At 47.9% G+C, this 14,314-nt stretch overlaps 8 protein-coding genes across 8 annotated transcripts; 5 read left to right on the forward strand and 3 right to left on the reverse strand.

The window, feature by feature from the left end:
• Positions 1–518: 518 nt before the first annotated feature.
• Positions 519–1,865, forward strand: N7533_013526 (metal-dependent hydrolase family protein; the record flags this gene model as incomplete). The annotated part of the gene is made up of 1 exon (XM_057110176.1): positions 519–1,865. One exon carries the CDS (start codon positions 519–521, stop codon positions 1,863–1,865), a length of 1,347 nt encoding a protein of 448 aa, XP_056952878.1.
• A 352-nt stretch (positions 1,866–2,217) lies between these two features.
• Positions 2,218–3,246, forward strand: N7533_013527 (uncharacterized protein; the record flags this gene model as incomplete). Its single annotated transcript, XM_057110177.1, has 1 exon — positions 2,218–3,246. One exon carries the CDS (start codon positions 2,218–2,220, stop codon positions 3,244–3,246), a length of 1,029 nt encoding a protein of 342 aa, XP_056952879.1.
• A 411-nt stretch (positions 3,247–3,657) lies between these two features.
• Positions 3,658–5,557, forward strand: N7533_013528 (CorA family magnesium transporter; the record flags this gene model as incomplete). Its single annotated transcript, XM_057110178.1, has 3 exons — positions 3,658–4,194; positions 4,265–4,902; positions 4,957–5,557. 3 exons carry the CDS (start codon positions 3,658–3,660, stop codon positions 5,555–5,557), a joined length of 1,776 nt encoding a protein of 591 aa, XP_056952880.1.
• Positions 5,558–5,802: 245 nt separating this feature from the next.
• trm44 (tRNA (uracil) methyltransferase) lies at positions 5,803–6,942 on the reverse strand (the record flags this gene model as incomplete). The annotated part of the gene is made up of 1 exon (XM_057110179.1): positions 5,803–6,942. One exon carries the CDS (start codon positions 6,940–6,942, stop codon positions 5,803–5,805), a length of 1,140 nt encoding a protein of 379 aa, XP_056952881.1.
• A 333-nt stretch (positions 6,943–7,275) lies between these two features.
• Positions 7,276–7,971, forward strand: N7533_013530 (uncharacterized protein; the record flags this gene model as incomplete). The annotated part of the gene is made up of 1 exon (XM_057110180.1): positions 7,276–7,971. The coding sequence occupies one exon, from the start codon at positions 7,276–7,278 to the stop codon at positions 7,969–7,971; it is 696 nt and encodes a 231-aa protein (XP_056952882.1).
• A 76-nt stretch (positions 7,972–8,047) lies between these two features.
• On the reverse strand, positions 8,048–9,211 carry N7533_013531 (ankyrin repeat domain-containing protein; the record flags this gene model as incomplete). Its single annotated transcript, XM_057110181.1, has 1 exon — positions 8,048–9,211. One exon carries the CDS (start codon positions 9,209–9,211, stop codon positions 8,048–8,050), a length of 1,164 nt encoding a protein of 387 aa, XP_056952883.1.
• Positions 9,212–10,122: 911 nt separating this feature from the next.
• Positions 10,123–11,478, reverse strand: N7533_013532 (uncharacterized protein; the record flags this gene model as incomplete). The annotated part of the gene is made up of 2 exons (XM_057110182.1): positions 10,123–11,019; positions 11,134–11,478. The coding sequence occupies 2 exons, from the start codon at positions 11,476–11,478 to the stop codon at positions 10,123–10,125; spliced, it is 1,242 nt and encodes a 413-aa protein (XP_056952884.1).
• A 642-nt stretch (positions 11,479–12,120) lies between these two features.
• N7533_013533 (uncharacterized protein) lies at positions 12,121–14,235 on the forward strand (the record flags this gene model as incomplete). The annotated part of the gene is made up of 1 exon (XM_057110183.1): positions 12,121–14,235. The coding sequence occupies one exon, from the start codon at positions 12,121–12,123 to the stop codon at positions 14,233–14,235; it is 2,115 nt and encodes a 704-aa protein (XP_056952885.1).
• Between the last annotated feature and the right edge of the window lie 79 nt (positions 14,236–14,314).

Below are 14,314 nucleotides of genomic sequence, written 5' to 3' on the forward strand. Positions count from 1 at the left end.
TTGGTCTGAAGGCCTTTCTGTATGATATGAATAATTATTATTCTGCAGTGATTTATTTTATAGCCAGGATCAATCAAATTCAAATAATACCTACTATTAGCGATTAGTACTATTATCCGTTACATCGGAAAGTGATCGGACCGGACAGCTGAAGATGCGCATTAGATCCATATCGCTTCTCTATAATTTGTGATATGCTGGGCGATGAGATTAACAGACTGCCAAGGAAATGCTCAGGTGTTATCTGGCAGTTCCAACTTGAATGAAATGGAATATTTCCCCGCAGTCGGTTATCGGAAACTCGTGGCACGCTCAGATGTCTTGATTGCTAATTCCCCGCACCAAGCCAGATAGGATGTAACATCCGAGGAAATCCTTCTTGACACCGGGCGTTACACAAAGATTGAGTGGATTGATTCATCTAGTAAACACTTGACTTTCTTGGAGCCAACTCAAATCCCAAGACGTAGGATTTAAACTTATATCTCCCTGGAAGTTAGACTTCATCGATCATCAACATGACTAGCAACCTAATCGTCAAGCCATGGTTGCCTCAGACACCAGCCCCCGAAGTCACTTTCTATAACGCGAATCTGATTGATACCGACTCAGGCGAAGTGAAACCTAACTCTATCGTGAAGATCAAGGATGGTCTCATCGTCGATGTGACGACTGGAAGCGCAGAGTCTCACTCTCTGCTGGATGGAACCAATGCTGTGAACCTGAAGGGCCAATATCTCTGCCCAGGCCTTATCGACTGCCATGTTCATCTGACAGCCACACCCGGGGCTCTTTCGCTGAAGGATCTGTTTTCGGCAAGTCCTAATACCATTGCATACCGGACGGCATTTGTCGCGCGAGAGATGCTACTACGTGGATTCACTACAGCTCGCGATACAGGCGGAGCGGACTCGTCTCTTCGCGAGGCTATTAAAGAAGGTCTCATCATTGGTCCTCGATTGTTTATCGCTGGAAAAGCCCTATCTCAAACAGGAGGCCACGGAGACCTGCGGGCTAGTTATGAAGGAGAAGAGCAAAAGTGCTGCGGGGGTCATTCGCCTGCCTTTGCTCGTGTATGTGACGGCGTGCCCGAATGCCTCAGTGCGGTGCGAGATGAGCTACGACAAGGCGCAGATTTCATTAAAATCATGTGCGGTGGAGGCGTTGCCACTCCATCAGATGCCCTCGACATGCTGCAGTTCACTGCAGAAGAAATACGTGCCATCACAACGACTGCCAAATACTCCAAAACTTATGTCACAGCTCATGCATACACCGTTGATGCAATCCGTCACGCTGTCGATAATGGAGTGATGGGAATTGAGCACGGAAACTTCATTGACGAGGAGACTGCGGCTTACTGCACCAAGAAAGGAGTTATTTTCACACCGACGCTTGTCGTCTACAAAAGCATGACTCGGCCTCCGTTCGACAATTTTCTCGATAAATTCAGCAAGGAGAAAAACCGGCAGGTTCTTGCAAGTGGGTTGGGTGCGCTTTCAGTTCTTCAGAAAGCAGGGGCAACGATCTGTTATGGATCGGATCTCCTATCAGGCCTACACTCTCTGCAAAACGAGGAGTTTTCGATCCGTTCTTCTGTTTTGAGTGCAAAAGAAATCCTCCAGTCTGCCACAGTGAATGCGGCCAAGCTTCTGGGGATGGAGAATCGACTAGGATGCATAAAGAAGGGGAGTATTGCAGATATTCTCGTTCTGAAACATAATCCGCTTGAAGATATTACGATCTTAGATCGTATTGATGAAAGCCTGGTAGCCATTCTTAAGGAAGGTCGAGTGGTTTTCAAGCGGTCGAGTTGGTTGGCTGTAGACCCAATGTACGACCCATGTCGTGTTCAAGCAGAATGAGCAGGACTCATTTTGCAGTCATGGAATGATTTAGATTGGAATTAAATCAACTTTAAATTGCGATTTAACAAAAATTAGATCAATGTGCTGCCCGATAATTCAAAATATACCTCAAGGGTGAAAGATATGAAGGGTCTGTAGTGTCGGAAGCCCAAGCCGACAAACCTCGGATGTCATCCGAGAGGGATGAGGGGGAGATCTGCGGGTCAATCTTTTTTTTTCAAAGTCGCAAAACCTCGTTAGTGAGAGCAACACAATTAATGCACTGTTTGTTTCGCAATTGGCTCCTGCTATTGAAATTGAGAATAGTCACTGCCTTCTCGCATTCTTCTATCTCCTTTGGTCTTCCAGAATGCCTCTGATAACCTCAATCGGCGAGGACTTGCCTCAAAACCATGTCCACATCGCAGTTCTTGACACCGATGTACCATGTCCTGCCGTCTATGCGAAACGCGGTATGCACAGCTCTCGATTTCGTGTTCTGCTTCAAGCTGCCGCGGAGCGTCTCAACCAAGATACACAAAAGTTGAAACATGGAAATATCGGGATCCATGTGACAGCTTTTGACGTCGTGGGAGGCTCATATCCGCCACTTTCGTTCCTAAGATCTAGCCCACGATCTTTGAATAGGACAAATTCCTGTGATTCGCCTGGGCCGATCGATGTGATTCTGGTTACTGGTGCTGCTGCCGCGGCATATGATGATTTGCCATGGATTCCAGCACTCCGGTCATTCATTCAAACAGTCTACGCAGACCATCCATTCGTGAAAATTTACGGATCTTGTTTCGGGCACCAACTTATAGGCCAGGCATTACTCGAGGGCCAGGAGTGCTCCATGGGCAAAGATTTCCCGTCCAAAATTTCAGTTGAGCCATCCGTGCTGGGTCATGAAATTGGAGTCCATCCTATTGTACTGAATTCAGAATTCAGTCGCCGATTTTCCTCACTCGATGAGTTTTCGTCAGAACGGCCCGTTCAACTACAAGTCATTCATGGGGATATTGTGACTCCCTCGCAAGATGTCCCCTCGCATATAGGCCCAAATGAGCTATCGCTCCCAGTGCCATGGATGAATATCGGAAGCAGCTCCAAATGTCTTATTCAAGGACTCTTCCACCCGGGTCGTGTTCTTACATTGCAAGGTCACTTTGAATTTGATGCATTTGCTTCAGGGGAACTATGCCGCCAGTTCGCACGGACATACAACTGGACACAATCTCGTTTGGAAACTCATCTATCAAATATATGGGGATCATTAGAATCTGTTGATGGGCCAGCAGGGCCTTATGATGACGCAAAAGCGGTAGCAGAGATGGCTATGCTATTCTTTGCAGATGAAGACCGACTTTTGGCTGCACTTCCAGGGAAGTCTTCATGAGTAGCTCTGGTTCCGTGTATAACACACAAAATAGAAGACTACCGCTGTTCATACACCCTATAAATCACTACAGAACAATCAACTTCAAGTTCATTTTATTTGGCTCCGTCAAGTCGATTTGTCCTAATCAACTCACAATCCGGAGCCTATTCTAGCCCAAGATCAATGAGAGAGGCTCAGTGAATGCGCCCAATTCAATAGCGAAAATGAATTTTGAGTCATTTCTCTTATTTTTGAAATTAAAAACAATATCAACGAGGGATTTATGCAATCCAATCTCTTTTGCTGGTTGCTTGTGGTATACTTCGCCACGGAACAACCTTCTTCCGGCTCTTGCACGCGCGGGAAAAAAGCCGCGCCTCACTGGGAGACCGTCACTTCTTCCGCAGCGCTCTTTGACACCCGAGAGGCATGTTGTCTCCGTTGAAGCCTTCTGTGCCATCGGCCTCGCTCCTGCGATTCTTGCGATCACAGTCAGAAGTTTCGATCGGCTCAGCAGCCTGCGCCCAACCCCGACCTCGACTCAGTTGCCAGGTGCAATTCGCGACCGGGTCGTCTCGCAGATCTTCAAGCTGGGCTCGCCCCAGTCAGTCGCAGTATGCCCTGATCTCTACCGGGGACTCTACTTTCGCCACATCTTCTAGACCGAAAGCCACAGGTCCACGATCCATCTTGGAGCCCTTGATCATCTCCCGAAATACCTCTACAACCCGTCGACCGTTTCTTCGGAGGCTCTTCGACCTCAAACGGAACAAAGATGCCGAATGCAAGAATGCTCGCCCAGGTCCTGCGCTTATCGATGATACCGCGGAGGGAATGTTCAACATTGGCCGTGGGCTTGCCGCGAGAGCTTCCAACGAGCTACGTATTCGATGCACGGAATTCGATAACAATGGAAACGTCACGCTCGTGAATGGAGAGTTTAGGAAGCTTGAATTAATTGCAAAGGTCAGTCTAGCACACACCATGCTCCCTGAACGCCTTTGGAAATCTTACTAACTCAATGGGCGGGCTCTAGTATGGTCTTCTTCCTCGAGATCTCCGCAAGATTGACTCCTCTACCCTGCCGCATATCCTAATCCGACCGAGCGCCATTCTTATCAATCTGCTACATCTGCGAGTATTAATTAAGTCGGATCGCGTTCTTGTGTTCGACGCATATGGGTCAACAGACTCCTACATGCAATCACTGTTTATCTACGACCTGGAAGCGAAACTCCGTCAGAAATCCTCACAGGTAGCACAAGGTGCACAATCTCTGCCTTATGAACTCCGCGCGCTGGAAGCCGTTCTCATCAGTGTTACAACGGGGTTGGAAGAGGAATTCAATGGTGTCAGAGACCCAGTTGTTCGGGTTCTCCGCGCGCTGGAAGAAGACATCGACCGTGATAAGCTCCGGCACCTTTTGGTCTACTCCAAGAAGCTTGGCACCTTTGAGCAGAAGGCTCGACTGGTTCGAGATGCCATCGACGATTTGCTTGAGGCCGATGACGATCTTGCTGCTATGTACCTCACCGAGAGGTCGTGTGGCAAGGAGCGAGAAGAGGATGACCACCAGGAGGTGGAGATGCTGCTAGAATCTTACCACAAAGTTTGCGATGAAATCGTCCAGGCTAGCGGCAGTTTAGTGACTGGAATTCGCAATACAGAGGAAATGTAAGTCCTAAAACCCGCCCCAGGAAAAGGCAAAGAAGTACTAACCCACAACAGCGTCAAGGCCATTCTCGATGCCAATCGCAACTCCCTCATGCTTCTGGATCTCAAGTTCAGCATAGGAACTCTCGGTCTAGCCGCGGGAACTCTCTTCTCTGCCCTTTACGGAATGAACTTGAAAAACTTCATCGAGGAAGACGACTTCGGATTCGGTGGCGTCTCGGCCGTCTGCTTTATCCTCACTGGAATTGTCTGTTATTATGGACTGGGAAGACTCCGCAAGCTTCAGCGCGTGCGTATGTGGGGAGAGAATGGTGTAGGGACTGCCAGCTTGGCCCCACCGCTGTCACCTAGACGGACAAGCATCCCCTCTACTCGCAGTAACTGGCGTGCCGAATCTATTGAGCCAGTCTGGGGCAGTCTTCCAGGCGAAGTACGATCCGACCGAATGAAGAGACTTCGTCAGACTGCCGCCGCGAGTGCGGCCAATATCGCTTCCAGAACCTCTGGGACCAATATCCCGAATTCCTCTGCTGCGGCGGCAACCGCGGCTTTCGAGTCCGCGTTGAACTCCGAGGCCTCAAAGTCTACCGGAGAAGATCAGCCCGATGGGCCGAAAGAAAAGCATGATGGCCCCGGTACAACCAAGTCATCTTAGATACTGTATACATTAATCTCTGCATTTGGGTGGAATAGCGAGTTGCATTTGCTTTGGCGTTTGATTCAGGAATCCCCAGCCGTCCCGTCTCTTTGTAAATTATCAATTACTATCATTCTCCGCTACAAGCCCCACTCCGTGTTCTGTGTCAAGGTCAATATGAAATACGATATCCACCATGATCTTTCTTGAAAGCCATCCGAAGTCCAATCAATACTTATTTTGGGGTATCTAAAGTGAAGTGATTAATGTATTGTGCTTCCTTCCTCGTCTGCTAAATGGACACTTCGAGCACGCTCGACCCATTTCTTCGCGGCCACTTCAATGCCACCATCATTTTCGCATTCTCGCTGAATGATTTGCATGGTCTTTGACTGCAGTCCTTCATTCAGGTTGGCTGCACTTTCTTCTTGATATCCAGTGATGCCCATATCTCGTGTACTTGGAATCTGAAGCTTGGATCTTTGTACTTCATAGCCAACTTCTTGAGCAATCTGCATGGTCTTTGCTGTTAAAGATCCATACATTGAAGTAAACATGCCCTCTTCTGTCTTCTCTTTTTGCTTCAACAACCTCAGTGCCCGAAGGTCTCCCGAAGCTGGTTGTGGATTTGGGTCAATTAAAGCCGTCTTTGAACCGCTGTGATCACTCTGGCCAAGCGGCTGTGGATATTCGCCTCTTTCTGATGGCGGATAACGAAACTTATCTCCAGAAAGAGAATGAGAGCAGCAAGGAATAGCAAGAAACGGCAGAGGAGACGTGGGGCAGGCCAGAACCGCTATCAATGGAGTCCAAACTGTAAGCTCATCGGCATGATTGGATATGATAAATGTACCCTTGGGGAAATTCCCCGATTCAACTTCTGCGCCAATCTCATTGGGCTCAAGGACATCTATGAATGGCTTCGGAATGAAGACCTTCTCCATCAATCGACACTGTACGGAATCTGGGAAAGTCCTCCATGAGCTCCTTCGCCGCGCGTCAAATCCGAGTCCCGAATACCCTTCCATTAGAAGTACATATACAAGAACACCGTTTCCGCAAGCCATATCCACAAATCCTGGAAAGCCCGCCGAGCTGTTGGTTTCGGACGATTCGCTCTTCGGGACTGTGCTGTATAGACCTCTCCACAGCTCAATGATAAATGCAGCTATCGACAAGTCTTCAAAGACGTGTTTGGCTGGCTCGGCTTCCTCGGCCCAATTTTCGATTAGATTTTGGGCGTAAATATCATTCAGGCGTGCATATGTTTTTTGGACCAGGATGTGCGGAACCACGCCGTTTTTGTCTTTTGAAATATCATTCCCAATTCCGTTCGTACCATCTGATGGTAATCTCCGCCATTGGTCTGCGTCCGTTTTGACTGTTTGTGAGGAGATCTGCATGGTCTTGCTTGCTGTTGGAACAAGTCACCTTGTTCCCAGGTACGTTGTGTCGTTGATGACAGAACCAGTGTGCGTCATTTGTTGGATAATAGACCGAAGAAACCATGAGGCCTTTTTACATATAATGTCTCTTATCGATACATTCTGCAAATGCCACAATTCAGAAAACGGCAGGTTGTGGGGGTTGTTGTATACGGATGATTGTGGGGCAGAAACAGAAACCGCTTCGGAAAAAAAAGAGAAACAGCGGCAGAAATTGCCATCACGTGGGAACGCATCATATCACTTCCCTTCATTCAACCCTCCAAAAGCCCCAGGCTCAACAGCCAAAGTATGAAGCAAAGACCCAATTTCAAAGAATTGCCCATCCAACCTTCGGGCCTCTATTGGGAAAATGACTTTGTGGACGCGGAACACGAGCAACGACTCATCTCAATCTTCACCAACGAATTAAAATGGCCTGATCGACCAGGCAGGATATCCCTACACTACGGATATACCTTCGATTACAAGACATTCGGCATAGACCCGGAGATTCCGTACAAGGAGTTCCCCGACTGGTTGAAGCCTCTCATTCCAACCACCGAAGATCGACTCCCAGACCAGGTCTGTCTGCAATTTTATCCACCAGGCGCCGGGATTCCCCCACATGTAGATGCACATGCACCATATGATCAACTCTATGCACTTTCGCTGGGCGCACCGGCTATGATGCTTTTTGGACAGGGCGAGAAGCGCATCGAGGTCGATTTGAATCCACGGAGCATGATGCAGATGACTGGCGACTCCCGGTTGCATTGGACTCATGGTATCAAAAAGCGCAAGACGGATACCCTGCCCGATGGCACGGTCCGTCTTCGCGAGAACAGATGGAGTATTACCTACCGCTGGCTTCGAGGAGGAGACTGTGAATGCGGAAATCTTGCCCTTTGTGATACGGCGCAGAGCCGGAACGGGACAGAAAAGGAGAAAAGATCAGTAGTAAAGGCGCTTGCCGAACAGGTGAATAGCGAAAATCCGGCCAGTTGATCTGCGCCTATTACTCAATGCCGTGGGTTGAATTTTGTATCCTAGTCTATTCCAAATATACCCAAACAAGCAAATGTTACGTCTTCAGAGGTGTTCCCTTGGCCTCAGGCGTATATTCAGGAGGAGGAGCAGATGATGCTATACTCAGCGAAGCTCCCTTTCCTCCACCTTTGCTCTTTCGCTTGCCTTTCTCCTTTCCTGTCCCATGGTTGCGAAGCATCATGGTGATTTCTGGGTTGTAGGATGTCTGCTCTGGGGTCTCATGTGATCCGTTCTTTACTTTAAGCGAAGGCCCATACTCGAGCAATAGTTGCACCATCTTAACGTCTTTCTCTTTGGCAGCGACATGAATCGCCCTATTCGAATCCCATCCTTTCATGTTGATATCTGTTCCGTTTTCCAGAAACAGTTTGACAAGTTCACAATTTCCTAATTTCACAGCGTCGTGGAACAGAGGTCTCTTAGAGGTGTTAATTTCCTTCCCCGACACCATTCCACTGCGGAAAAAGGTTTCGATTATCTTGAGATTGCCATTTTTGATGGCAAGGGCGAACGGTGTTTCATCATTTCGATCCGTTGTCTTGACCTCGGTCTTATTCCCAAGCATTCGAAGCATAATGGGAATCTTCAAGGTTTTGTCGTACTCTAGAAGAAGTTCGCACATTTCCCGATGTTCATTTTTAACAGCCATATGAAGAGCCGTCCGGTTCATGGAATTGCTCCGTGAAGTGTCGGCCTTGAACTCCAAAAGCAGCTGAACCATTTCAAGGTCTCCATTCTCAGCTGCCACGTGGATTGGGCAGTCAAGCCTTTGGTTCGAAACCCCCAGGGCTATTCTTTCACACTCAAGCAATAGCCGCGCGAGCTGTTTGTGGCCACTTTTCACAGCCAAATGCAAGGGCATGGAATCACTGGCATTTTTGGCCATGGGCGACGCCTTTTTTTCAAGGAGAAGTCTGGCGATATCCCAGTACCCCTGATCTGCCGCATGGTGAAGCGCGGTATACCCGATTGCATCAATCTCGTTCGGATCGACTCCTTCGTCTAAGAGCGATCTCACGATGTCGATCCGGTTCTGAGATGCGGCTTCAGGCAACGCCATGCTGGCATTTGCAGATTTTTTCGTGTCGCTTGTCATCATAGCATGAAGTGGGGGGGGATTTCTCTCTCGTACTCGTAGATGGCTTTGGAGCTTTGTTTCAGCTTGATTGCCGGCGGTTGTTTCAGGGCAGAGTGTCATTTTAAATGACCTCGGCTCGGTATAGATTGGCATGCCAAGTCACCCTAAGCCCGTTCCGTTATCAACAAGCGAACTGCGCCCCGGGGCCGTTAGCTTGTCAGCGCTATTTGAGTTGAAGTGGATATTCTCTGCTCGGGCCAACCTCTAGAAGCATTTTCAATAAGCTGGTCTGGCGTCGCTCTGGTACCTATTTAGTAGATGTTGATTAGCTTGAGCATAACTCAACGTCACACTTTGTTTATGCATTATCGATCCTTGACTTCAGTGCTCTGATGCAATCTCTTTGATCGATAAGATCTTCCCTGGAATTACCATGGAATCCATCCTCTCCAGATCCGGACTACTTTCACGAATGTTTAATTTGGATGCTGGTCATGATTATCCAAAATAGATCCTCGGAACGCTCAATCCGCGCCCAATGGGTCTTCTCCTCCATTTACAAACTCGATTCATACACAAATTTCAAATTCTTGAAGGGTACAAAGGCCATGGTGGTCTGTATAAGGAAAAATGGGCTAGCCTACCTTGAATATGGATGTGGAATCGTTAGTCCATTCAATTACTTCATGTCATATCAATTCCATGATAAAAATCTCACTTTTGTACACTTCCCATACATGTCTATAGACTCCGAGTCTCATTGTAAAAGGTGATCCGGGGTTTTCCTTCGTCAACCACTTTGTCCAGACTCACCCATAATCGGCTGCTGTAGTTAATGCCACTTTATAAATATGTAGCGTCTTCAAGTTTTTAGCAATGGTTCATGAGCGATATGAGTGAGAAGCACCATTTGAATTATCAGCGATTACTAGTAAAGCAAGTTAAGATCATCTCATGTTAGACAATAGTGAAACCACAGTGCGACCACCTAAGATAGACCAGATTGCCTTCCTATCCTCTTCCAAGGTTCTTTATACGTTCAAAGAACGCTGAGAGCGCAGGAATCCTGTTTTCCAACACCAATAATGCCATGATGAGTGCCGCGGTTGGCACTGCGGCAACCCAGTATACCCAGAATCGGTCGCCCCGGGGCCATATGGTTCGCTCATGCTGAATATGCCGGTGATATAAGTTAAAGGGATAAAAGCCATCGCAATGTACGTCAAACGCCGGACATCCTCCGCTTGGGAGATAGATTTGTGAGAGTCTATGAGCTGCACCAGTGCAGTAATGATGGGGTTCAGCGCCTCTAGTGAGCGATGATGCTGGTCAATCTGCTCCTCCAGATACCTCAAATCCATCACCAGTTGATTCCAAGTGAATAATTCCCCCGATGCGGCTCCTCTTTCACCTGTAGCTTCACTGTCTTTGTTGCAGTCTTCTTTTCCACGCCAGTGTTCGACAAAACTTCTCGTCATTCGTAACTTATGCAAAGTCTGCAGGCTCCGGCGCCGCCATCTATGAAGATCCAGTATATCGATTTTCTCGAAGTGCTCTAGGCGTGACTGCACATTTGGAAAGGAGTACTCGTAGTACTTAATATAGCGGCTCATGAGCAATCCATACAGCATCCACTCTCTCACTATAGACCGAATTGGATAGTAAGCGAGGGACAAGACGCTAGGTTTTCCACCCTTCCATCCTGGAGGGCAGGTGTGCAAGAAATTTAAGAGCTCCTCACGCGGGTTGTGAGGTTGGTTATTTTCGTTTGCGGCCCCTGCAGCTTGGTATGCAGTATAAGATGGTAGATCGCTGAATCCTTCAATGCCAATTCTACGTGGAACTTGGGGAATTCTGGTCTCGATGAAGTGGTGGTGTGTTGAATGAACCACAATGTCAGCAGCGGGATCCACAAGAATTATGCCTGTCTTTATAATTAGTGGATATTATTAAAAAGGGACTCATAGATTCCATTTACAAATCCAGAGGTTATTAGGTAGATTGTGCTTTATCACTGAGCTGCATGCCCGAAGGAAACCAACCGACCTGCCCGATAGTGCGGGCAGACGTCGAACACTTCTTGCAACGTTCGACGACAAGACAAAATCATATGGCGCATTGATTAAGGCCAACTCGCTCCCTAAGTCGAGTACTTTCTGGTAGTGAATGTTGAAAAAGGCCCGAGAAGTGATTTGAGATGGTGGCAGGGCCAACAGTGGCGGTGGGGGGGGGGTATTCTCAATGTCTCGATACGATGATGTGATGTGGCCACAGAAGAAGAATGGGTCAATGTCAAGGCCAGAACCGAGAATATCTATATCCTCGGGGTGAATATTTTCTACCACTGCCACGACGCTCTTTGCGAGACCACGATTGATTTCGGCCATGATTTCACTGGTGCTAATTTGGCGAGGCTGACCTACGCCGTCAGCCCCCTCAACCTCGACACAGCTGACAATGCTGTTGCAGATAGTACGAGGTTGGCGACCGAGAAAATCAGAGAGTGCTTTTAAACTCGGGTTGTGGATGGCCATATTTGACACATAGTCACCGTAGGATGTTGCCATATCTCTCAAATACCACGAGCTTTGGCACGATACTTTGAAGTCGAAATCCACATGATACGGCCTGGAGTATAAAGACTTTCTCGGCCATTTTAGCCTGGTTCGAGTCTTGAGAGCTAGCGTTCGAGGCGTTATATTATGTCACGTCACTGATATCTACTAGTAATGTAGTGACACGTCAGTCATGCACTCCTCCTGCATGTATAGTTTTCGAGGCTTTTTTTTCTTACTCTGCATTCATAGAATGTTGAAATCCCAAACGATTACGCTTACGTGTCCGTAGTCCGTATGCAAGCTGACCCCGCTTTCAAGCGGCTGAATTGGACCCCTCGGGTTGTCGAAGGTGAGGACTGTACTCCTTGTCCAACTTTGAAAGACTTTTAGAAGACACCCTGATAGAATCATCAACAGAGGAACAGCTTAAAGCGGGTTCATAAGACACTCAGATCCCGAGGAGAGCACACTATGAAGGATATTCAAGAAATTGACGACAACCTGGAAGGGCTACATGGTCTATTCCACCTCAAAATAGATACAATGGTGCTATATACTAAAGAGGTCGAAAGTATTTGCTCTGGTGCCCTAAATGCTTCAAATATTCGCCATCCTCCGATCACGTCGCGCATCAAATCATGGGAATCAGCCAAAGGCAGCATCTACCGAAGGCACCAGGAACGCCTTGTACGTAGTCGTTTGTATGATGCCGTGAAAGCGCAAGGTCGGCGATGGGAAGATTATACTCGTGAATCAGGATTGAGCCCGGAAGGTTACGACATGGAGCCTTTCAAATCCCCAGAAGACATGCTTGCTGCATTGCATGACTTTGGTGGCATACGAATATCACTCTATTTCCCAGGAGACCTTGAGCGAGTCGCCGCCATTATTGAAAAGAGATTTGATATCATTCGACGGATAGAAAAGGGTCATGGCTCCCAAGTCAATGTGCAGGGCTTGGAAGAACGTCTTGAATTGTTTCAGAACTCCGAGAGAACCACGCAAACTACGGCCAATTCTAAGGAACTTCAACGATCTATGCGAACATTCACAGGATATAAAGCAACACACTTCGTTGTGAAATTGCGGGATCAAGATATCCCGCCGGCTCGAAAGTATGGTTGGAAGGACGTCATTACTGAAATCCAGGTAGGAACACTGGTGATGCATGTATGGTCTGAAATCGAGCACGACATGATCTACAAACCACTCGATTCCCAAGGTGAAAAGGTATCGGAAGACGAGGAACGCATCCTAGACTTGATCAACGGCATTGTTTTGACAGGCGAGGCCGCACTACGGCAACTCGAGGCCAGCACGTCTAAGCGTCTCAGCCAACGCGCGGAAAATAAAGACATAATGGCGAGCAGCCACTATGAGCTCGCCACATGGATCGAGAAAGACTGTGAAGAACGCGGAACGGTTCTCCAAGGCGCGGAATGGAGGCTCTTGGAACAGCTATTTACCATTTTGAAGACTACTGGAGATCACAGACATTCTGATGTGACAAATATGATTGAAGATGCAACTCGACAGACCTCGAGTCGCCATTCTCTACCGGGCGAGATGCTCCAGGCTCTGTGTAAGCGGCCTATATGTCCAGTGTGGCAACAATTCAATGAATCCACCCTAATTAGCGTGATTCAAAACGCCCGGCTTTGGGCGTTACGCCTTGTGCATAGCCTGAACCTCGCCATGTATTTTGGTATTCTTGAAGAGTTCCTCGGCGTAACTAATCTACCCCTCCGCCGTCCATCGATTGCGTCCTTTCTCGAAATTTTGCATCCAGACCAACCCGGGTGCTCGAGTCCAGAAACTGCTGAAAGCATTACCAACTGCTGCAGAGCAATTCTTGACCCCAAACACCGGCTCAAGAATCCATCGAATGATCTAATTAAAGTAGCAATTAATCTACCAGTGACAAACATGGTGGCATGCTGCGCCGATTCAGGCAGTCTTTTCCCAATTCCAGCCATCATCAGCCGGCTATTGCCCAATGATGATGACACGAACAAAAAGTCTGGACCCGATACAGAGAAACCGTATCGTGTAATTGATTTCATTGAGTTCTATCTTTCCAATGTCAACAACAGAGACCATAAAATTGTGCTATGGGATCACCTCACATCACAATCAGGTGATCGGGAGCACAGACGACCGATCGAGGATCGCTTCTTTGTCCCCATTTCCGAGCCACTGTCCGGGATAATGGCACCATGCCGTTGGCAATTGACAGATCGTGGCGTACAATTGAACTTACAGAAGATGGATCCGGATGACATCGGCAAGGCAGCCAAAGCCATCCCAGGCGGCTATCCGGCTATCAGGTCTAGCATTCCCAAAGTTGATGCTGAACTCGAACTTGCTTACCACCTCTATCCGAGGGAACAATGGGCGGGTGTTCGCACGGCCTGGGGTATGGCCAGAGCTTTGAGATCCCAACCAGAAGTTGAAATTATCCCATCTTCTAAAAGAAAGAGCGTACGCCACAAATCGGCTAATGCCAGGACGTCACACACCCCTACCGGTGCGATCAGTTCCAAAATCCATGAAAATCTGGATTCGGGAAATCACAAGTACGACTAGGGGAAAATCGTGATTACATCCATGGATGGCAGATGTACCTAGGTATTTTCTCGAAGGAGTGGGTTTTACTACTAGTAGT

Source organism: Penicillium manginii (genome assembly GCF_028828005.1).
Source record: "Penicillium manginii strain IBT 31320 chromosome Unknown utg000011l:1.0-1395921.0:1.0-1396616.0, whole genome shotgun sequence".
Lineage (NCBI taxonomy): Eukaryota > Fungi > Ascomycota > Eurotiomycetes > Eurotiales > Aspergillaceae > Penicillium > Penicillium manginii.